General features: G+C 44.3%; 1 protein-coding gene across 1 annotated transcript; it reads right to left on the reverse strand.

Annotated features, from left to right (window-relative positions):
- Positions 1-11,077, reverse strand: tekt4 (tektin 4). Its single transcript, XM_033016785.1, has 6 exons — positions 10,330-11,077; positions 9,564-9,634; positions 7,422-7,565; positions 2,557-2,779; positions 1,590-1,744; positions 1-477 (listed from the first exon to the last, which is right to left on the reverse strand). Exons 1-6 carry the CDS (start codon positions 10,861-10,863, stop codon positions 261-263), a joined length of 1,344 nt encoding a protein of 447 aa, XP_032872676.1. The 5' UTR covers positions 10,864-11,077; the 3' UTR covers positions 1-260.
- Positions 11,078-25,474: the final 14,397 nt, after the last annotated feature.

The raw sequence follows: 25,474 nt of genomic DNA on the forward strand, positions 1-25,474 counted from the left end.
TTTCTTGTTCCTGCAAGTTTATTGAACCACAATTTTGAAAATTCTAACTGCGATAACATAGAAAATGATGTCAGTTTCAGATATATAGACACTAAAAGACAAAGTCATGACAATTCTGTAGTAATTTTACTTCACTTGTTCAGCTTTTAGCTAAATGCCCAATATATATTAAATTACCCAAGTGTACCGAATAGATTCTGTAGGCGAAGAGGATCGAAGTATTATCAATTACTATCAGTAAACGTTCACTCTTAATTTGCTTATTGATAACCAGCCAATCTAACTACAGTTGGGTATCGGTCACGGTGTTTCAAGCACTTTACGCTATCAATAAATATACTGTTTGCTTTTATCGCGATTTCCTTCTCAAGAGTCATCCGTGTGTTCTCCATGTTTTCCAGCGACGTTTGGGCATCCCTGAGCTTCTCCTTCAGGAGTGCGATGGACTCCGTGATTTCCCCAACTTCACAAATCAAGCTGTGGAAATAGAGTCATACATCTGTAGAGCATGGAAACAGTCCCTTTGCCCCATCTCATCCATGCTGATCATGTTTATTTTAGTTCATTATTATTGTCATGTGTACAGGGAAAAGCTTTTTGTTGCATCAAGCTGCCTGTCCACAGTGCACAGATGCAGGAGAAAGGGTATAACATTTGGTGCAAGATAAATTCGATCAATGATAGTTCAAAGGTCTCCAATGAGGTAGATGGGAGGTCAGGACTGATCACTAGCTAGTGAGAGGATAGTTCAGTTGCCTGATAACTGCTGGGAAGAAACTTTCCCTAAGTCAGGAGGTATGTATTTTCAAACATCTGCATCTCTTGCTTGATGGGAGAGGGGAGAAGAGGGAGTGACCGGGGCGAGATAGATCCTTGATTATGCTGTGTAAAAAAACTTGCCCTGCACATCTCCTTTGAACTTTGCCCCTCCCTGTTTAAAGCTATGCCCGCTAGTCTTTGACATTTCCAGCTCACCGAACCCTGTCTTTCGTTTAATTTAGAGAAACACCATGGAAACAGGCCCTTCGGTCCACTTCCCCATCCACTCCCTGCACACTATGGCCAATTTACAGAGGCCAATTAACCAACAACGCGCACATCTTTGGGAAGTGGGAGGATACCGGAACACCCAGAAGAAACCCATGCAGTCACAGGGAGAACGTGCAAACTCCACACAAATAGCACCCGAGGTCAGGATCGACTCGAGGTCAGGATAAGCTGTGTCAGAGGGCAGTTTGGAATTTAGAGCGATACAGCGTGGAAATATGCTCTTTGACCTACCAGGTTCACGCCGCCCACCGACCACCCATTCATACCAGTTCTACGCAATTTCACTTTCCCATACACTCCCTATGCACTAGAGGCAATTTACAGAGACCAGATAACCTACAAACACACAGGTCTTTGGGATATGGAGCACCCAGAGGTAACGCACACGGTTCACAGGGAGAACGTGCAAACTCCACACAGACAGCACCCAGGGTCAGGATCGAACCCGCGTCTCTGGCATTGTGAGGCAATAGCTCCGCCAGTCGCACCACCATTGTACTGTCACTTCAACATGTCTCTCAAACATTCTGGTAACTTACTTCATTTGAGCCGGGTCTCTGGTGAGTTCCACGTTTGGCCTGTAGGTCCTCTCGTACAGTCTTGTTTGAGCCACCTTGAGTGGAGCTTCCTTGTCCTTTATGGCCTGTTTCAGATTGGCGATGTTTCTCTCCTGAGCTGCAATTTGTTCAAGTAACTGCTCAAGGCAAACAAAAGCTAAGTCACCAATAACAAGAGTTAAGTGTCAAAGACCGTTATATTGCCATAAGTCCCGAAACAGCACAATAAACAACTAAATAATGAAAGCCCCCAAGTCTATGTAGTTTGGAGATTATTTGGAGGTTATTGTGTTTAATAACCTGATAGTTGTAGGGAGAAGCTGCTCCTGAATCTGTTAAACACAGCGAAGTGTTGCAAAAATGAAATAGAGTCATAAGCACCGACACAGACCATGTCCATACCGACCAAGATGCCCTTTCGAAGCTAGTCCCAATTGCCTGTGTTTGGACCATATCCTTCCAAACCTTTCCAATCCATGTCCCTGTCCAAATGTCTTTTAAATGTTGATATAGTACCTGCTTCAACTACTTCCTGTGGCAGCTCGTTCCATATACCCGCCACTCTCAGTGAAAAGTTGCCACTGATTATCCCACTTTCCCATCCACTCCCTGCACATGAGCGGCAATTTGCACCTGTTCACAAAAGTTCTATGATATCCCATCTTCCTACACACTAGAGACAATTTACAGAGGCCAATTAACCTACAAACCCTCATGTCTTTGGGATGTGGGAAGAAACCGGAGCACTCGGGGGGGGGGGGGGGGGGGGGGGGGGGGGGGGTCACGAGGAGAATGTGCAAACCTCACACAGACAGCACCTGAAGTCAGGATCGAACCTGGGTCTCTGGCGCTGTGAGGCAGCAACTGTACCAGCCGCGTCACTGTGGCACTCTAATATTTTATATGATTTTGGAAAAGTGAAACTGAATTAGCCACTTGAGACAGTGACCTTTCTCAGATGATGGTCTAACTTGGCCTTTGCATCATGGAGCTCTTCCAAGCGCTTGTTAAAGGCAGCGTTGACTCTGTCGTACTGCGCACGTAGATCTTCAGATGTCTCCTGTAGCACATTGTCAACCAGAGCCCGAAGGCTAATAGAATTCATCCGCTCCTGTTCAGCCTTGTAGATGTTACAGTGAGTGAACTGGGCCCAGGTCTCTGGAGTAGAAGAACTGAGAGATTAAAAAGAAATATCAGTATCAGAACTCTTGGGTGGTGCAGTGGTAGAGTTGCTGCCTTACAGTGCCAGAGACCTGGGTCCGATCCTGACCGCAAGTGCTGCCTCTGTACGCAGTTTGTATGTTCTCCCCGTAACCTGCATGGGTTTTCTCCGGATGCTCCGGTTTCCTCCCATACTCCAAAGACGTGCGGGTTTGTAGGATGTGTAGGAAGAAACTGCAGATGCTGGTTTACACCGAAGATAGACACAAAATGCTGGAGTAACTCTGGGTCAGGCTGCAAGTGGAATGGATAAGGGAGAGCCAGTGGATGTGGTGTATTTGGACTTTCAAAAAGCCTTGGACAAGGTTCCACTCAAGAGATTAGCGTGCACAATTAGAGCACATGGTATTGGGGGTATGGTAATGACATGGATAGAGAACTGGCTGGTAGACAGGAAACAAAGAGTAGGAAATAATGGGTTATTTTCAGAATGGCAGGCAGTGACTAGTGGGGTGCCGCAAGTGTGCTGGGACCGCGGTTATTTACAATATATATTGACGATTTAGATGAGGGAATTAAATGTAACATCTCCAAGTTTGAGGATGGCACAAAGCTGAGTGGCAGTGTGAGCTGCAAGGAGGATGCTATGAGGCTATTCTCATAATCCCCCATGGTGGCAAGAACAAAAAGGCAGATTATTATCTGAATGGTCAGATTTGGAAAACAGGTGCAACGAGATATGGGTGTTGTTGTACATCAGTCACTGAAAGTAAGCATGCAGGTGTTGCAGGCAGTGATGAAAGCAAATGGCATGTTGGCCTTCATAGCGAGAGGAGCTGGGACGACAGATGGCACAATGGGCTAAGTGTTCGGCTGGCGACCGGAAGGTAGCCGGTTCGAATCCCGCTTGGAGTGCATACTGTCGTTGTGTCCTTGGGCAAGACACTTCACCCACCTTTGCCTGTGTGTGAATGTGTGTGAGTGATTGGTGGTGGTCGGAGGGGCCGTAGGCGCAGATTGGCAGCCACGCTTCCGTCAGTCTGCCCCAGGGCAGCTGTGGCTACAGAAGTAGCTTACCACCACCGAGTGTGACTGAGGAGTGAATGAATAATGCGATATAAAGCGCCTTGAGTATTAGAAAGGCGCTATATAAATCCCATCCATTATTATTATTATTATAGGAACAAGGAGGTCCTACTGCAGTTGTACAGGGCCCTGGTGAGACCACATCTGGAGTGTTGTGTTCAGTTTTGGTCTCCTAATTTGAGGAAGGACATTCTTGCTATTGAAGGAGTGCAGCATATGTTCACCAGGTTTGTTCCCGAGATGGTGGGACTGACATACGATGAAAGAATGGGTCGACTGAGCTTATATTCACTGGAATTTAGAAGGATGAGAGGGTATCTTATATAAACATGTAAAATTCTTAAGAGATTTTACAGGCTAGATGCAGGAAAATTGTTTCTGATGTTGGGGGAGTCCAGAACCAGGGTTCATGGTTTAAGAATAAGGGATAGGCCATTTAGGACTGAGATGAGGAAAAACATTTTCACCCAGAGAGTTGTAAAGTTGTGGAATTCTCTGCCACAGAAGGCTGTGGAGGCCAATTCACTGGTTGTTTTCAAGAGAGAGAGTTAGATTTAGCTAAGGGCTAAAGGAATCAAGGGATATGGGGCAAAAGCAGGAACGGGGTACTGATTTTGGATGAACAGCCATGATCATATTGATTGGTAGTGCTGTCTCGAAGGGTCGAATGGCTTACACCTGCACATTTTTTAAAATGTTTATATTTATGCACCTCTGATGAAAAGGAATAGGTGTCGTTCTGGGTCTGAAGAAGGGTCTCGACCCAAAACTTCCTTTTCTCCAGGGATGCTGCCTGACCCACTAAGTTACTCCAGCATTTTGTGTCTATCTTCATGTTTGTAGGTTAATTGGCTTCAGTAAAAATTGTAAATTCTCCCTTGTGTGTAGCATAGTGCTAGTGTACGGGGTGATTGCTGGTCGACGCAGACTCGGGGGTAGGGGTTGTCTGTAGGTTAGTTACCTAAAATTGTAGAATTCAATATTCATACCATTAGGTTGAAGGTTTCCCAAGCGAATGTGAGGTGCCGTTCCTCCAGTTTGCATGTTGCCACTCTCTGCCATTGATCACCTGTTCACACTAGTTCCATGTTATCCCACTTCCTCATCCACTCCCTACACACTCGGGGCAATTTACAGAGGGCCGATTAATCTACAAACCCACATGTCTTTGGGATGTGGGTGGAAACTGGAGCACCCGGGAGAAACCCATGTGGTTACTGGGAGAACGTACAGACTCCACATAGACAGCATCTGAGGTCAGGTTCGAACCCGGGCCACTGGCGCTGTGAGGCAGCATCTCTACCAGCTCTGCCACTAAGCTGCTCGATAAGCTCTGCTAGTTTCCTGCTCAGTGGACGTGACTAGTGATCAGGCGCCATCTAGTGGACAATACAACACCATATTTATTGCTGTAAAATGATAGACAAAAAATGCTGGACTAACTCAGCGGGTCAGGGTCCAACTCTGGAGAAAATGAATAGGTGACATTTCGGGTGAGGACCCTTCTACATTTATACTGCCTCCTTATCTGACACCCTCGTGTCTCATTTTTGTCCCCTTTTGAACCCTTTTGTCATCTTTTCATCTTTAATTTTTGTCCACCTATCTTCCAATCAACCCACTCTCCGTCATTTATCTGTATCCACCGATCACTTGCCAGACGTTGTCCTGTTCGCCCCCCCCCCCCCCCCCCCCCCCCCCACCCACAGCTTTATCCCACCCACGACAATCAGTCTGAAGCAGGGTCCCGACCAGAAACGTCACCTATCCACATCTTCCAGAGATGCTGCCTGACAAGTTGAGTTACTCCAGTACTTCGTGTTCTATGCAAGATTTCAGCACCTGCAGTTCCTTGTGTCACCATTTATATTAATTTCCATTATTTCGTTTGAAAGACACTTGGACAGGTACATGGATAGGAAAATGATTGAAGAATATGGGAGAAATGTGGGCAAATGGGTCTGGCGTAGATGGTCCATCCTGGTCAGCATGGACGAGCTAGGCTGAAGGACCTGCTGTTTCCATGCTGTTTAGCTCTATTTCCTTTTTGACATGCGTTAGTGCATTTCACATTCCTGAAGTGAGGAATTGTGACAGCATTGAGTCTGATAGTGGGAAGCCTGGTTTGTCAATGACTTAGACATTGATTAGAGACTGTCTACAGTTGTTTGCGGAGCAGAACACTTGGTCAGAGTACCTTATTCACTTACAGATGGTATAACTTCACTTAGAAGGGATTGAAAACCTTTGTTTAGTGTATCCTGAAATTAAAAATACAGAGGAAATTTTCAGCAAGGTGTTTAGGGATGGTGTCTTGACTAAAGCACTAATTGCTGGTGTAACTCAATGGGTCAGGCAGCATCTCTAAAGGACATGGATGGCCTATATTGTTGATCAGGACCCTTATTCTGATTGTCTTCTCTGGCTGAGGTGTATACAATCGGGGATCTTGGTAATAGTAAACAAAAAAAAACAATGAATTAGAAACCTTAACGTTAATTCAAACACCTCAAAGTCAGTCTTTCAGAATAGAGATAAGAAGAAATATTTTCACCCAGAATATAGTGAATTTTTAGAATTCTATACCCAAGAGGTCTTCAGCAGTTCAATTATTGATTAATATCAACTAATAATTATTGAGTGTATTCAAGAGTGTTATTGTTAGATTTTTTGATTTCATGGAAAACCAGGGATACGAGATTAATGCAAGAAAATGGTTTAGTTTAGTTTAGAGATATAGCATGGAAACAGGCCATTCAGCCCACCAAGTCCGACCGGACTAGCGATCACTCATACACTAGTTCTATCCTGCACACTAGGGATAATTAGCCTACGAAGCTGTGCGTCTTTTGAATGTGGGAGGAAACTGGTGTGCCTGGGTAAACCCACATGGTCACAGGGAGAATGTGCATACTCCATACAGGCAGCACCCGTAATCAGGACCGAACCCGGGTATCTGGTACTGTAAAGCAGCAACCTTACCGCTGCGCCACCGTGCTGCCTCCAGTGTGGTGGTGAGAGGTATGATTTGACTGACTGATGCGACAGATGGAAGTGAGACCAAAGGACCTGCATCTACTTCAGCCTCAGACTGCTGCCAAAGTCAAAGAAGGTTAATTTTAAGTGCTAGATAGATAGAGATAGAGAAATACAGCATGGAAAATTGCCCGTTTGGCCCATCTAGTCCATGTAGCCAATCAACCACCCATTTATACAAATCCTACACTAATCTAATCCAATTTTATTCTCTACACATCGTTTTCGATTCTACCAGTCGCCTACACACAAGGGACAATGTACAGCAACCAATTAACCTACAAATATGTCCATCTTTGGGATGTGGGAGGAAACCGGAGCACCCGGAGGAAACTCACGCGGTCTCAGGGAGAATGTACAAACTCCATTCAGACAGCACCCAAGGTCAGGATTTAACCCGGGTCTCTGGTGCTGTGAGGCAGCAGTAACAAGTCTTCTATTTAGTTTAAATTTCACTGGACAGATGCTGATGCATTTGAAGGCCACTTCAATGTTCCTTGACTTCCAAAGTTGAGTTTGAATTTGCCTTACTTGTCTTCAAACTTGGAGGAGTTTGGATGGAACTGAATATTTGTGCTCTGATTATTGAGCCCACCAGCCTTGACATCAATTTTGTAGGCTTCATATTTGTCAGACCAGTCCATCTCCAAAAGTTCCTTGGCATCTCTGTTCTTCCTGAAACACAACAAATAGAGCACATTTAGATTAAAGTTGTTTTAATTAAATGCAGGTTATAAAATAAACTACGTCTATGATGACAAATTATTGGAGTACAATAAAAAATATATTTTTAGCCAACTTTGGGTCTAAATTGGGTCTGGAGTGAGCATATGACTGGGTTCGTAACAAAGAACAAGACCACAACATAGGACTCAGTGCGCTGGAGTAACTCAGTAGGTCAGGCAGTATATCCAGAGAACAAGGATAGGTGATGTTTTGGGTCGGGATCCTTCTTCAGACTGATTGTAGAGAGAGAGAGAGGTCTGGAAGAATAAAGCTGGAAGAGGGGAGAGGCAGGACAAAGTGTGGCAAGTAAGAGATCAACACAGGCAAGGGTGTTTTTGGTAGGCAGATGGATGTAACAAAGCCTGCCTGTCATGCCGACTATCTGATTGAGCAGCTCCAGCATTTTCTGCTTCCATTTCAGATGACCAACAACCCCAATCTGAAGAAGGATCCCAACCTGAAACGTTGCCAGTCCATTCCCTCCCCAGATGCTGCCTGACCCACTGAGTTCCTCCAGCACATTGTGTTTTGCTCAAGATTCCAACATCTGCAGTTCCTTATGTCTCCCCAATATTTTGCCTCTGTTTACATTTTATTCCAGGCAGCCACTATCATTTGTGGGCTAGAGAGAGGTTGTTGAAATATTATTTCACCATTTTAGCCTGGGCCAACACTGACTAATCACTATTTGTCCCTTCTAACTTACATGGTCCCAGTTCCCAACTCCCTTCTGACCCACTGGGGCCCCAGTTCCCTTTCTTCCTTCCAATTTGCCAGGGCCTTTAGAGAGATGCAGCGGGGAAACAGGCCCTTCGGCCCACCGAGACCATATCGACCAGCGATCCCTGTACACTTGCACTATCCGACAGACTAGGGACAAATTTTACCAAAGCCAATTAACCCACAAACCTGTAAGTGTTTGGAGCGTGGGGGAAAACCAGAGCACCTGGAGAAAACTCACGTGGTCACAGGGATAACCTACAAACTCTGTACCGACAGCACCCGTAGTCAGGATTTAATCTGAGTCTCTCTGGTGCTGTAAGGCAGCAGCTCTACCACTATGCCACTCTGCCGTTCCCACGTTGTCTTTCAACTAACCATTTCCGATGCTCCCTTTAAACATCCCTGGCACAGTGGGACATTGATTATAATACAATGTAATATCGAAAAAGGTGAATTAACAACGTGTTGGGGTATTAGTCCAATAGTCTGGGGAATTTACTAATCTGGCCCCACCAAAGTGTTGTACGTTCCAAATAATTGTGATTATGACTGAAGATAAGTAAGTACAGGTCCACCATCGATTTTCTGGCAACTGGTGGTCCACCATCTCTGGACAAAATTAGGAGAGCGTACTTGAAATCTCCCACCAGAAGTCCCCTTGAAAATATGGCGCCTAGGTCGGATGAGGCGGCCAACCTCGACCTCTTTGGGGCTTCTCCGGCCGATCGGGGGTTGAATTTGCCGCCAACTACCGGGAGTCTAGGACTCTAGCCTGGCCGGAGCCGGCAGATCTGTTCCCATAGCCGACTTTGGGGATCGGTATCTCGGCCCCATGACAGCCTAGGCAAACCATTCTGGTTCCGTTGGACCTCTCAGAGGCCGTGACCAGCTCCTCTAGTATCTTTGGCCGTGACCTCTGTTGGTCCAGCAAAATGGACGATCCAGAAAGGCTCCGGAACCGAGGGTGCCCGAATAATCGATGGTGGACCTGTAATTTGTAATGGAAGTTGTCAATGGGAAAAATGTAGAAACAAAGAACTGCAGATGCTGGTTAATTCACAAAGGGACACAAAGTGCTGGAGTAACTCAGTAGGCCAGGCAGCATCTTCAGCAATGCTGCCTGACCTGCTGAATTACTCCAGCAGTCTGTGTCCTTTTGTCATTGGGAGAACAATGAATGAGAGAGGGATTGGTGACATCTTATCCCTAATGAAATTTGCTGACCTTATCTGAATATTGACCTGGTCCAAAGATCGCTTCAAAACTCCTTGGACATTCTGAATCAGATCAACCTCCTGGAATACAAAAAAACACCATGTTGTTGCAGTAAAGGTGCATTTCTGATGGAGCGGCCATTGTGATATGAAGCATTCCGGTCATATGCAAACCATAGACAACCTGCACCAAAAAATCATTAAAAATGTAGGTTTACCATCATGCTGCCTGGATTAGAGGGGTTCAGTCTCAAGGAGACGTTAGATAGACTTGGATTGTTTTCTGAGGGGAGACTTGAAGAGAGACGTATATAACATTATGAGAGGCATAGATAGATAGGGTAGACAGTCAGAACGCTTTACCTAGGGGTGGCACAGTGGCGCAATGGTAGATTTGTCACCTTACAGAGTCCAAGACCCGAGTTCGATCCCGACTACGGGTGCTGTCTGTATGGAGTTTGTACATTCTCACTGTGACCGTGTGGGTTTTTTCCGGGTGCTCCGTTTTCCTCCCAAACTCCAAGGGCGTACAGGTTTGTAGGTTAATTGGCTTCGGTAAAGATTGTAAATTGTCCCTAGTGTGTGTAGGATAGTGCTAATGTACGGGGTGATCGTTGGCCGGCGCGGACTTGGTGGGCGGAAGGACCTGTTTCCGCGCTGTATCTCTAAACTAAAATAAAATTGATCCTAACCAGACACCCTTTACATTCAGGTGCCTGGGATCTTGCACTGTGGGGGACCCAAAGCGTGCAAGGTCTCTAGGCTGGTCCTCTCACCCTGAGTAGTTCATCCTCCACGATATCCTTGACCAGGTCAGGACCTTGCCTCCTCTCCCTGTTCTGCAAGTTGTCCGTGGAGATGAACATGGCTATCTCGGTGGCGTCCAGGGCAATTTCCAGCCGCCTCTTCCTCTCCAGTAGAAGCTCGGTCTCGGCTAGCAGGTCTTCGATTTCCCTCTTGAGCTCCGACTTCCAGAAGAAGATATCTTGCAACCTCTCGCCCAGCTTCTTGGTGGAGCTGGCTTGGGTATCTTGAGTCAACTTCTCCCTCTCCACGATCAGAGATTTGGACTCGTTGCGCAAGTTCTCCGCAGTGTCCCGGTCGGCGAAAGACTGGTAGAACTTCGAGTAGTTGTTTTGCATCCATTCTTCAGGGATGTACTTGGCCGTGCGAAACCCGGCCGTGGCCAGTCCCGCCGAGGAATGCAAACCCAAGTTCTTGATCATGCAATAGGGTTTGCAAGGCAATTCCTCCTCGGGTATACACCGCGCTATCTGAGGGTGGGACACCAAAACCTCTCCAACAGACATGGTTTCTTGGAGATACAGGGAGATAGTTCCTTTGTCTTTTCTCTTTCTCTCTTCTTTCCCCAACAAAAATATATCACAAACGCAGAAATATATCGATGGCCACCACGTTGGGTTCGAACTCTTGCCTCATTAATCCCGTAGTCCCGGAACTAATGTCAACACTCTCCAGTAACTTGTATCGCTCCCTCCAAACTTTGGTTACATGGGTTTGTTGTGGACGTTGCTAGGTTACCCGCAGACGTTACCCGCAGACGTTACCATGGGGAGAACGTTTCGCTACGAAACGCGTGGATGTGGAGGTATCTCCTTCCTGTCCGTTCCCCTCCCTCGCTCCGTCTCCCCCTTCTGTTTAAACGCAGCCTGTTGCTTTACAATCAAGAGGTCAATATATTAAAAAACATATTACCATTGCTCTGTGGATCACCCAGGGATGTATCAAAGGGACTGGAAGAAGAAACAGGGAGGGTCCTAAGGACAACATATCTTTGCTTGAGAATGGTTGGAGACAGAGTCAACAAGGCTAACCAACGGGAAAGGTAGACACCAAGAACTGCAGGTGCTGGTTTACAAAAAATACACAAAGTGGTGGAGTAAGGCAGCATCTCTGTAGGACATGAATAGGTTTCGCTTCAGGAAGCGACCCTTCTTCACTGATTCTAGTAGGATGGGGGGAGGGGGGGTGGAGGTGGAGGAGGTGGGGGTGGGACAAAGCCTGGCAAAAAAACTAGAATAACTCAGTGGGTCAAGCAGCATCTCTGGAGAGAATTAATATATGATGTTTCGGATCGAGGCCCATCTTCGACCTCGAACGTCACATCCAGAGATGCTGCCTATCCCGCTGAGTTACTCTAGCTTTTTGTGTGTATCGTCAGTGTAAACCAGCGTCTGCAGTTCCTCCCTACATGCAAGTGATAGGTGGATCCAGGTGAGGGGGTTGATTGGCAGATAGGCCGACAAAGGCCAGAGATGTAATGGTGACAGAGGCCAAGTAACCTACAACATCTTTGGGAAACTAGAGCACCCACGTGGTCACAGGGAGAACCCACGTGGTCACAGGGAGAACGTGCAAACTCCACACAGACAGCACTCGTAGTCATGGTCGAACCTGGTTTTCTGGCATTGTATGACAGTAACTCAGCTGCTGTACCACTGTGTGGATGGTTCCTCTTGGAGAATGTAGAATTTGGTATCATGCTTACAAGTAAAATGTCACCCATTTAACCTGAGAGGAGGCAATATTTTTTGCTCTCGGATGGTCCTGGGTCTTTGAAACTTGCTTCCATTACACGTTGAGAAATTGGATAGAAAGAAATAGATTCTTGAAAAGCGAGGGGAGTGAAAGGTTACCAGGGTCGGGAGAGGGGAGGAGTATGGTCTTAGATTATAGTCAGGTCAGTCATGATCTTAATGAATGGAAGTCTAGACGAGAACCATTCATCCCACGATGTTAGTGCTGAATTTGATGACGCCCAACTCTTATCTGACTGCACATGATCTATATCCCCCCATTCCCTGCATATCCATGCGCCTGTCTAAAAGCCTCTTAAACGCCACTGTTGTTCAGAAAATGGTGTACCCTCCATGTTCCCAAGGGCAATTGGGTTTATTTAAATATTGGTTTTGCAAATGAAGCCTGCATCAGTATTTGCATAGTACAAATCCCATTGCAGAAATATGCTTCAATATTTCATCAACCGAGCTGTGGCCACTTTAGAATCATTTAGCCAAATCTAAACATCCTGGAGACGTTTGAAAGAAAAAAAAGAGGGAAAAATACCAATTATTTTACGATGCATAAATGTCACCAGCAATTTGTCTTGCCACAATGAAGCTATGGCCATGAGAGCACACCAACACTTCTACTTCCTTAGAACATTTAGTTAAATCAGCAATGTCCCCAACAACCCACACCAACTTCTACAAATGCGCTGTAGAAAGGATTTTATTGGGATGCGTCACAGCCTGGTTTGGGAACAGCTCCATCTAAGATCATAAGAAATTGCAGAGAGTTGCGGAAGTAGACTAGATCATCACGCAAACCGACCTCCCTTTCCATTGACTCCATCCACACTTTACGATGCCTCTGCAAGGCCACCAGCATAATCAATGACCAGTCTCACCCCGGTCACTCCATCTTCTCCCCTCTCTCATTAGGCAAAAGGTATACACATTTGAAAATGCATACCTCCAGATTCAGGGACAGTTTCGTCCCATCTGTTTTCAGCCAACTGAACCTTCCTCTCTTCAGCTAGAGAGCTGTCTTTACCTACCATCAACCTCATTGGAAACCTTTCAACTATATTTTATGGGGTGGGAGATTGCAACCTTCATGTGGTCCACCCTGTTTCGACGAGTGCAATCAACCTGGCGTGCACAAACAGAAGATCAAACAGAACAAGTTGTCTTACAACTTTAGGCTGGGCACGCCATACGCAAGAAGAAGAACTATATTTAATCAGATTTTATCTTACACTAAACATGGTACCCATTATCCTTTATCTGTAAACTGTGGACGGCTTGATTGTAATCATGTGTATTCTTTTCTTTGACTGGAGAGCCGGGCAAACAAAAGCTTTATTCTGTACCTCATTGCACATGACAATAATAAATAAACTAAACTAAACATTTGTGCATTCACTAATCTCCAAATGATTCAGTCCAATATATATTTTATTCCAATAATGTCAAAATATTATCATGTCACTTTCTATTACGATCTTAGATGGAATCAAAGTAATCTTTATTTCATTGAGGAAGAAGATACTCTTTACAATAGGTTCACGACTTCAAAGTATTACACAATACGAGTCATTAAAAGTGTAATTGCAACAATTATCCAGGCAAAATTGAATTAGGGAAGTCATTAAAAGATAGGGTTTTAATATACTGGGCATTATAACAATTTTGTCCTATAGATTAAATATTAATTTGTCATGGGAAATTTAAGTACATTGCCATAAATAATATAGTGGTCAGAATATTACATCATGTGCTTTATTCGATATTCCTTATATCAAGTTGCATCAACGTTACCATAACACACTGTGATGAAATGTTTCAACTGTAATCTTACAGACAGAATTCAAGGTGAAAGCTGTGGGCTATTTTGAAAAATAAATATCCTTTAATTCCTCATTTCCAAAACAAAATGACGCGTTTTGCTCATGATCCATTAACGGTTGCATGATCCATTAATGGTTAAATGATTCCACCTATGAAATATCCTGTATTAATTGTCGGTCTGAAATATCCTGTATTCATTGTTGGTTTGCATTTTCCAAAGCCTCGATTCAAAGTTTGATCCAATGAAGTCAAATAGATTTGAAGATGATACACAGCGGAGATAAAAATGATCAATCATTCCAGAATTACCAATATTTCTCTCTGTGTCAACACAAGATTATTACATTCTCCTTATTTCAATCAATGCAAGAATGCCATTTAAAAATTCAGCTTTTACAGATTTTTGAGTATTCTCAAGAGGGTTCTAAGTCAATGGTGGAATTGTATAAAGCCCAGCCTGTTGTGTAATGAGAGGATAGTCCAGGGCATTTTTCTCTCACAACTTCCCAACCTCTCTGTCAGCTTAGAGAATGGTTTTGTCAAGTCGGTGCCATGATCCTCTCCTCCTCTTAGTTTCTTTCATGGTTCTGCTACTGCTCTTGAATCCAACACAGGCTTGGTACAAACAGATGGCCAAAACTCGGTATTACGTGGTGGGACGAGCCTCTGGAATCTTGCTAGGCATCCACTAATCTCCCTACACAAGGCGAGCTCTACCTCACCTACATTTACCCATGTTTGTGGAGCCATCTCGCACTGGACACAAATTCAAAGATGCACGTGGTCCACCCACTGATGGAACCAAGGACCCATCACTGACTGGAGATCTATCAAGAAGCAAACTCTCCATTGGAAAGGATCCATATGAGATGAAAAGCTAGGAACAGGGAAAGCAAAATGAACTGCACATGAAGAACTAGGAAGCATGATAAATGATGGTAACATCTATTTTAACATTAGTGCTATTTTCTTGTATTGATGTGCAAACAAGAAACTGCTGGTTTTCAAAAGACAAAAGTGCTGGAGTAACTCAGTGGGCCAGGTGGCATCTCTGGACAATGGATAAGTAATGCCTTCCAAGGAAGTAGAGGCGTTGGTGTGTTTTCTTGGCCATTGCTTCGATATAGCAGGCCAGGCCAAGTTATATTATGTTAATAATGTTAATCTTCTATGTTAATAATCTTGCTACTAATCCTACTAATAATCATGTTAATAATCTTCTATGTTAATAATAAAAAAGATGCTTACAAAATTAAATAATAGTTATTTATGTTTATATATATCTGTAATATTAGCAGGCACTTACATTGACTGCAGGGCAAAATATCTTTCTTGAAGTTGGTTCTCTCTGTTTCGTAGAGAGTCACAGAGTCACAGAGTAATTCAGCGTGGAAACAGGCCCTTCGGCCCAACCTGTTCATGTCAACCAAAGTGCCCCATCTACACTAGTCCCATTTGCCTGCTTTTGGCCCCTAGCCATCCAAACCTTTTCTATCCAAGTTTTAAATGTCATTGCACCTGCCTCAACTGCCTCTTCTGGCAGCTTGTTCCATATACCCACCACCCTCTGATTGAAAATATTGCCCCTGTTTTCTATTAAATCTTTCCCCTCTCATCTTAAAAATCTATGTCCTCCGGTTCTTGATTCCCATACGGCAATTCATTATAACATAGGTTCCTTGTATTGGAATGGCCTAACTGGACTACTTCCATTATCACATCCATTCATAACACATCCATTCATTAACACATCTCCATCCATCCAGTTCGTTATAACTTTTCCTAGTAAGTTGAACAACCAAATAAATGTTTCAAAATAATTTGGTGCCATTAATGACCTTGCAACTTGTTTTTGTGAAGGTTTGTTGAAAGAAAGCCAATATTTCATAACATAGGTACCCTGTATTGGAATCACCTAACTGGACTGCTTGCATTCACTAGAATGCTATTTCATACAGTTGGCAATAACTTTTGTCAGGAAGATTGTACAACCAAATGTGTCCTTGAGACTCTTGAAAGGCGCCCATAAATAAAATTTATTATTATTATTATTAAATGTACATTTCCAATCGATTCGGCACTATGTGTTACATCAGCTAGACTAATTTACAACTGGTTATTGTGAAGGTTTGTTGAAATAAAAGCAATTGAATGTACCATAAGCACTCAGTATGGAATTGCCTACGTGGGCTGCCTACAGCAAGAAGCAAGCTTTTCCATGCCATTCACAATTATTCTTCTGAGGATAGTTGTACTGAGGATAGTTGTACGACCTAGTTCTCTGTGTAAAATACTCCATGGATTCACTCTATCAATAAATGATTTTATACACATTTATAAGATCGCCCCTTAGCTTCCTGCGCTCCAAAGAGTAAAGTTGTAATATAAAGCCCGTGATAGATGGTGTCTTAATAAGACATGGAGTATATTTCTGTCCAGAAGCTTAGAATGACCTCTTTTTTCTTCTCTCCAGCATTTTCCTGATCTGCAGACATGCAGGACCTTGCCTCCGAACACCATGATCTTGAATTGCAAGGCCCGATTTTAGATGGATAAATGGCATCGCTAAACAAACGGAACTACACCAAAGAAAAACACTTCCTAAGGACACTTTTACGAGAGTTTAAGAGATGAGCAAATTTTTGATATTAAGCTGTAGGATTTACACCAGCGATGACAGACTGTATGCAAAACCAACGTGGGCTGGAAGGCGCCACAGCTCCCCCCTCAGCCACCGAGTCACACAAGGTGGCGACTGCCTGGCTTTGCACTGCCCTGCCCTGTACTGGTCTGGCGGGTTGATTTTACGGCCTGATCTTGTTTGGTAGGTTTTTGACAGGAGGTGTTGGGGTCTTGTGACTTCGCCGGTTCGGTGGGTGAGGTAGTCGTTTGATTCTCAAACTTTAATTGGGTAAGAAGCCCGGCTCGCTGGCTTGGAGTCGGGCGTGGAATGCGAGTGCCCAGTGGGCCACTTTTGGTGAGCAGAACTGGCGCTGCGGGAAGAACCGAACGCTGGGTTAAGGCGCCCGATGCCGACGCTCATCAGACCCCACGTCGCAATGAAGGTGAAGGTTCGACCGAGGTGGGATCCCGGAACGGGTGAGACGGGCCGTGCGGTGGGTGCACCACCGGCCCGTCTCACCTATTCTGGCGTGGAGGTGGAGCAGGAGCGTATGTGCTAGGACCCGAAAGATGGTGAACAGGGCGAAGTGAGAGGAAACTCTGGTGGAGGCCCGCAGCGATCCTGACGTGCAAATCGGTCGTCTGACCTGGGTATTGGGATGAAAGACTAATCGAACCATCTAGTAGCTAGTTTCGTCTGAAGTTTCCCTCTGGATAGCTGGCACTCGCTCCGCATGCAATTTTACCTGGTAAAGCGAATGACTAGAAGCCTTGGGGCCGAAACGATCTCAACCTACATTCTCACCAATCATAACCCGTGTGCAGATAAGGCCAGTTAGTGCGTCTGAGCGTGGAGTTGTTATTGAGCTCTTGTGGCTGGAACTTCTCGTGAGGCTGCTGGCGAGTCGCCTGCGGTGACAGGCTGTATGCAAAACCAACGTGGGCGTGAAGGCGCCACAAAGCTATAGAAATTGCAGTAGTCCATTTAGCCTTCTGACCATGCTATATCTTGTCTAATCCGTATTTTGACTTCATTTATCCATCCTGGTTGTGTAACTCTTATCAAATGGGAAAGAAAAACAATCCATCAAAGAGGAGCCATTATTGGTTCTGAGATAATTGCTTTCAGTTTTAGTTTTAGTTTTTAGTTTTAGAATCACAGCGTGAAAACAGGCCCTTCGGCCCACCGAGTCTGCGCCGACCACCGATCCCTGTACACTAGCACTATCCTGCACACAAGGGGCAATTTACAAATTAACCTACAAACCTGTATGTCTTTCAAGTGCGGGAGGAAACCGGAGAAAACCCACGCGGTCACAGAGAGAATGTACAAACTTTGTTCAGATAGACTCTGTACTCAGGATCGAATCCGGGTCTCTGGCGCTGTAAGGCAGCAACTCTACCGTTGCACTATGTGCCACACTGATATTAGTTTTGGTTTTAGAGATACAGCATGGAAAAAGGTGGATACTGAAAACTTATCTGCAGATGCTGAGAGTTTCCTGCATATTTTTTTTAAATTTTAGATTTCTAGTATTGATTGAATTGATTGAAAGATACAGCATGGAAACAGGTCCTTCGACCCAGCAAATCCACGCTGACCATCAACCACCTTAATTCTATATTATCCCACTCTCTCACCCACTTCTCACACACATTGGGAAAATTTACGGAGGACAATTAACCTCAAAAACTCCACAAGTCTTTGGGATATGGGAGGAAATCAGAGCACCCGGAGGAAACGCAAGCGGTCGCAGGGAGAATTTGCAAACTCCACACTGACAGCGCGAGAGATTAGGATCGAACTCAGATCTCTGGTGCTATGAGACAGCAGCTCTACCTCCAGCGCCACTGTGCTGCCTCTATTTCTGGAGACTAATGAGCAGGTGTTCACATATTAAATTGCTAAACTTTGCAATATATATAAATGCTGTTAGTTTAGATAGATGCAATGTTCAAATCCATTGAAACATTAAAAAAAATACCACTGCTAATAATGTAACCTCCATGTCTATGCTAAACACACATGTCAATGCGTGCCAGAGGTTCACTTGCACCTCCTCCAACCATATCTACTGTATCCGCTGTTCTAGATGTGGACTCCTATATATCGGCGACACCAAGCGCAGACTGGGCAATCGTTTCACTGAACAACTTCCCTCAGTCTGCCTTGGCTTAGGCGATTTCCCAGTTGCCAAACACTTTAACTCCCCTTCCCACTCCCATACTGACCTTCCTGCCCTGGGCCTCTTCCACTGTCAGAGTGAGGCCAAATGCAAATTGAAGGACCAACACCTCATATTTTGCTTGGGCCGCTTACAACTTAGTGGTATGAACATCGATTTCTCAAATTTCAAGTAACCTTTGCATTCCTTCTCTCTCCATCCCTCCCCCACCTTAGGCATCCTGCTAGATTCACTGTAGTCCTGTTTCACTATTGGCATCATCTCGTTATGACTTCCACAGCCAACAATGGACCACTGTTGGCTCCACCTTTCCTTGATCATTGGTGCCGGCTCTGATTTGTTCTTTTCATACCTTCCATTCTTTTGTTCTCTGTACCTTTTCATACCTGCAGTTTCCCGCTCAAAAGTCTTGAGGAGATTGACAGATTCCTAGAAACATAGAAACATGGAAAATAGCTGCAGGAGTCTGCCATTCGGCCCTTCGAGCCAGCTCCGCCATTCAATATGATCATGACTGTTCATCCAAAACCAGTACCCCGTTCCTGTTTTTTCCTCATATCTCTTGATTCTTGGTGTTGGGGAGAATAGGGAGAAGGGGTTATGGGGAGAAGGCAGGAGAATGGGGTTGACAGGGGAAACAGCCTTGAATGAATGGCGGATTAGATTTGATGGGCCGAATGGCTTTATTCTGCTCCTGGACCTGGACAATGAGATCTGACCAGGTGTGTTGGGTTTAAGACCGGTGGATCAATGAGCTCAGGTTTGGAATAGTCATTGCCGGCTGGGATTTTAATTGCATACCCAAGCAAACATTAAATTCAAGTCATTCTTACAGCAGGTGGCAGAAATGAGCCAACTATTAAACCAAATTTTACAGTTCTGCAATTCTTCTGCTTGCTACTTGGTTCAAATCGTGCACCAGTCTAACGTTGCATCTTAGAAGACCTATGATTTAAAACAGCAGATGGCAGCTGTTGGATGACGTTGTATAATTCGTGTATACGGCCCATGTGTAAAATCCAAAGCAAAATAAAAATACAGACATTACTGCGACCAGTCTTCTTGTTAATAGAGGTGATCTTTTATATTTCTCATTATAGGCAACTTGAATGGTTTTGGAACCACCATAGTCAGACTGACACAAAAGACTATGTTTTACTTAAACATTGTATCAAGTTGATATACTTAAAATATGTATGTCCCCACCCTTGTAAAGGTAAAAATGGTAAGCTTATTCTAGTCCAGCCATCAGATATTTACACTAACCCTTGAGTCCACCACAGGTAGTGACTTCCCCGCCATCGGAGGCATCTATAAGAGGCACTGCCTAAAAAAGGCAGCTGGCATCATCAAGGATCCACACAACCCTGGACCCACACTCATTTCACTCCTGTCATCGGGAAAAAGATATGTAGGAATCTGAAAACCGTGACTTTCGGGTTCAAGAACAACTTCTTCGCAACATTAGGCTCTTGAACACCACAAACATCAACAGGTGAACTAGGGACTTTCTTGCTTGCATTTGGGACTTTGGGCTTTGTTTTGTTTTTGCACTATATTGTTTTTTTAATTTATTGATCTTGTTTTTGTTTTACTCTTAAAAGTATGTGCATAGCAATCTGCGGTGTGAATTTGTGGAATGGTCTGGAACAGGAGATAAAACTTAGCACACGCATAATTCAGTTAAAAAAGATGTACAAAAACACTTGTTTAAAAGGATATTGGGATGAGGATAGGTGATTGTGATATTTGTTATACTGATTGTATTGGGAAGGGTGATTATAGAGTGATGGTTGTAAATATGACTAAGATACTGTATAGTATTTGCGGGTTTTTTCTTTTCTTTTTCTTTTTTTCTATTTTGTATGGCTTTGTAAATATTTGATTAGTGTTCAAATGTAAATAATTTGGTGTACATATAGTGGCTGGTGTACATATGGTGTACATATAGCTGCTAAATTTGTATGAGATAATTACAAGCAGTTGAATAAGGGGTGGGAATTAATAAGCTTTGGCTTCTTCCAGCTCCTTTTCGGACACATATGATTTCATTTATTTATAGATATTGTTTATGACACTTTATAAATATTTTTGTTTTGTTTTTTGTATGCTGTTTCACATTTGCTTTTTATTCTTTTATTCTGTCCGAAATAAATAACTAATAAATAAATAAATACATTTGTTCATTATATTATCTATTGGGTACTGTGTTCACATCCCGTTGTGCTGCTGCTGCAAGTAAGAATTTCATTGTTCCATTTCAGGACATATGACAATAAAACGTTTGACCATTGACCCTTGACCCTTGACCAATCTTCTGATTCTGCCTGAAAATTGTCCTTGTCGGTGAGGATGGAAGGGGCATTAACTTTAATGAGGTTGATTGAAAAGATAAATAGGCAAGAATTGACTTCACATTGCCCCGCACTTAATCAGGTCCAATTTCACAGCTCCTGGCCACAAGAGGAATTACAGAGCACATATGGTGCATGGTACTTGTGCAGGTTCATTAGAAAGAAAGCCTTGAGTTACTATAGTGACTTTCACAGCCACGAGAGGCTCCCCACACAATGAGGTAATATGTCAAAGTGTAGTTGCTGCTGTAATGCGAGAAGCAGCTAAATAAAAACATGGACTATTGCAACTAGGAGGCCAGCTGGAGATATTTTTCTTTCCAATAAACTGGAGGCAGATGCAGAGGAAAATCCATTGGATCCGTTGCACAGACTGCATTTTCTCCAACTCTATTTTCCAGAAAAATCTAAATCAGCAAGGTTTGACTTTGGAGGATTGCAAAGCTTGGAAGCAATACAGAAGTTCATTCCCTTTTGGTCTCTCTTGCTCCCTGTTAATGAGGATGTTTAGAAACAAAGAGGGCAGTCAGGCAGATGCCATAAATTTGGAAAATCAAGCCTACAATTCCTACATTATGTTTTCATTGTTCATATTCATAGTTGCTGAGGTTAGTGTTGTGTAGTGTTCAAGAGCCTGATGGTTGTTGGGGAGAAGCTGTTCTTGAACCTGGTGGTCATAGATTCATAAGTGATAGGAGCAGAATTGGGTCATTTGGCCCACCAAGTTTACTTTGTCATTCAATCATGGCTGATCTATCTTCCCCTCAACCCCATTTTCCTGCCATCTCCTCATAACCCCTGACACCCGTACTAATCAAGAATCTGTCAATCTCCACCTTAAAAATATCAATTGATTCGGCATCTGTAGCTGCCAGTGGCAATGAATTCCACAGATTCACCACCCTCTGACTAAAGAAATTCCTCCTCATCTCCTTTCTAAAGGTATGTCCTTTTATTCTGAGGTGATGGCCACTGTTCCTAGAAGCACCCACTAGTGGAAACATCCTCTCCACATCCACTCTACCCAGGCTTCTGGTCACAGTTTTCAGGCTCCTTCTCTACCTTCTTCCCAATGGTAGGAGTGAAATGGGAGCATGGCCAGGGTGGTGTGCATTATTGGTACTGGCTGCCTTTTTGAGAACCCCTTCTATAGATTCCTTCAAAGGTGAGGAGTTTAGTACCCCTGATGGTCCTGGCAGTGTCTACCACTCTCTGCCATTTACTTTGTTCCTGGGTGTTTGAGTTGCCAAACCAGACCTATATGTGACCATCAGTGTGCTCTCTACCGTACACAGTCAGGACCATCAAGGTTACTAACATCCTCACCATTGAAGGGATCTATAGGAGTCATAGAAACATAGAAAATATGTGCAGAAGTAGGCCCTTCGGCCCTCTGAGCTAGCACCACCATTCAATATGATCATAGCTGATCATCCAAAATCAGTACCCCATTCCTGCTTTTTACAACAGTGCCAGTTAAGAGGATTTTGGACAGACACATGGATATGCAGGGAATGGAGGGATAATATGTGGAGGTAGATTTGAGTTGGGAAGATATGAGATTGTTGAAGTTTGAAGAAGGGTCCTGACCCCAAATGTCACCTTTCCATTATCTCCAGAGATGTTGCTTGACCCGCTAAGTTATTCCAGCATTTTTAGTCGACCTTTGGTCTCAACCAGCATCATCAATTCCTTTTAATTACAAATAAGAGTTGGTCTTGCTTTTGTGTTAGACACAGATATGGTGAGCTGACGAGCCCGTTCCCTGTACTAATGCTGTACTGTTCTATGATCTCTGTCTGTGGAAGGCTCAATCCTTACATTCTACTGTGTGCTGCTCTGCAGGGGCAACATGGCACAGTGGCACAGCAGTAGAGTAGCTATCTTACAGCAGCAGAGACCCGTATTCAATCCTGACTATGGGGGCTTTCTGTACGGAGTCTGTACGCTGTTCTCCCTGTGACCGTGTGAGTTTTCCTTGGGTGCTCAGGTTCCCTCCCACACTCGAAAGACGTATAGGTTTGTAGGCTAATTGGCTTTGGTAAAAATAGTAAATTGTCCCTAGTGTGTAGGATGGTGCTAATGTACGGGGATCACTGGTTGGTGTAGATTCGATGGGCTGACGGCACTGTATCTGTAGGCCATTCAGCCCACCAAGTCCGCACTGACCAGCGATCATCCCATACACTAGCATTATCCTAGACACTTGGGAATTTTTTTCTAAATCCAATTAACCTACAAACCTGCACGACTTTGGGGTGTGGGATGAAAGTGGAGCTCCTGGAGGAAACCCACGCGGTTACAGGGTGAACGTACAAACTCCGTACAGATGGTACCCGAAGTCAGGATCAAACCCGGGTCTCTGGCACTGTACCGCTGCGCCACTGTACCGCCCCACTATCACTATATTATGTTAGTGTATCTAACACTCCAGTCAGGCACCACAGAATACTGCGCTGTGAAAGATGACCTTTTCCAAAGACACTTTAAACTGAAGACTGCCGTATTTCTCAAGTGGTTCAGAATGATCCTCAGAGGCTGAGGAGAGACCTGACAGAAGTACATAAAACAATGAAAGGCATAGATAAGGTAGACAGTCAGAAGCTTTTTCCCCCCAAGGTGGAAATGTCAAACTATTATTAGGCAACTGAACTGTCCTCTCATCAACTAGAGTGTGGTCCTGATCTCCCATCTACCACATTGGAGTCCTTTGAACTCTCATTAATCAGACTTATACAGACCAATGTTATAACTTGCACTGATTATTATACCCTTCATCCTTTATCTGTGCACTGTGAACGGCTTGATTGTAATAATGTACAGTCTTTTCCTTGACTGGACATGGCCCGTGGAACCGAGGGGGGCTGCAGCCCCTCCATTTTTTTAGGGAGACATGCTTCATAACCCGAAATTATCCAGCCCGCAGGCGTATTTTTCTCTTCTTGAGAGTGGGCCCAGAGAGAGAGAGAGAGACGGGCTGAGATAGAGACAGAGAGAGAATCGGCCCCGAGAGGGAGGGAGAGAGAGGGAGAGAGAGAGAGAGAGAGAGAGAGAGAGGGAGGGAGAGAGAGAGAGAGTTGGGGGATGGCCTGTATTATCCTCCAGTTTTTGGAGGTCGAGCAACAACAATAAATAATAATTGTGCCACCCTCCCACACCCTCCTCCCGCTCAGTCGCTCCGCTCCCTCTCCGGGTGCCCCCGAGGCCGTTGATCATTGATCGCTCAGCCCACCCACTTACAAAAACCTTCTGCGGCCACAGTGGATAGTATGCAAACAAAAGCTTTTCACTGTACCTCAGTACACATTACAATGATAAACTAAACTAAACTAAAAAGACCCGAGGACATATCTTTAAGGGGAGAACGGCAAAGTCTAAATGAGATTGGTGAGGCTTGTTTTTTACACAGATAGTGTAGGGTGCTTGGAACGAGCTGCCATGGGTGGTGATGCAGGCAGATATGATAGTGGCATTTAAGAGGCTTTCAGATAAGCACATGGATATGCAGGCAGATGAGTTTAGTTACAGTTGGAATCATTTAGTACAGACATTATGGGGTGAAGGGCCTGTTCCTGTGCTGCTTTGTTCTATATTCTATGTAGAGCGTGGAGATATGCTCGAAAGTGCTGGTTAATATTTATTCTTCAAATAACTTCATAACTTTAAAGTGGAGATTGACAGATTCTTGATTAGTACATCTGTCAGGGGTTATGGGGAGAAGGCAGGAGAATGCGGTTCAGAGGGAAAGATAGATCAGCCATGATTGAATGGTGGAGTAGATTTGAATGGCCTAATTCTGCTCCTGGAACTTAAGAACATGAACTCCAAAGAAGGGTCCTGACCCGGATAGTTGCCTATCCATGTTCTCCAGAGATGCTGCCAAGACCGCTAAGTTACTCCAGCACTTTAGTTTCATTTATAGGTACAACATGGAAACAGGCCATTCAGCCCATTCGCATTAGTTTTATGTTATCCCACTTTCTCATCCACTCCTCACACACTAGAGGCAATTTTCAGAGGGCCAATTAACCTACTAATCTACATGTCTTTGGGATGTGGGAGGAAACCTACACAGTTGCAGGGAATTGTTTAAGAAGGAACTGCAGATGCTGGAAAATCGAAGGTAGACAAAAATGCTGGAGAAACTCAGCAGGTGAGGCAGCATCTATGGAGCGAAGGGAATAGGCAACGTTTCGGGCCGAAACCCTTCTTCAGACTGATAGGAGAACGTGCAGACTGCACACTTTGTGTCCTTTTGTGTAGACCAACATCTGCAATTCCTTGTTTCTACGTACTATCGTAAGGTTTTGTAGTCATATTGTAGCTAACGTCACGCAAACGAGAAACTTAATTGCAATCTAGTCGACATGACAATAAACTAATCTG

This window comes from Amblyraja radiata, unplaced genomic scaffold (assembly GCF_010909765.2).
Source record: "Amblyraja radiata isolate CabotCenter1 unplaced genomic scaffold, sAmbRad1.1.pri scaffold_4_ctg1, whole genome shotgun sequence".
Lineage (NCBI taxonomy): Eukaryota > Metazoa > Chordata > Chondrichthyes > Rajiformes > Rajidae > Amblyraja > Amblyraja radiata.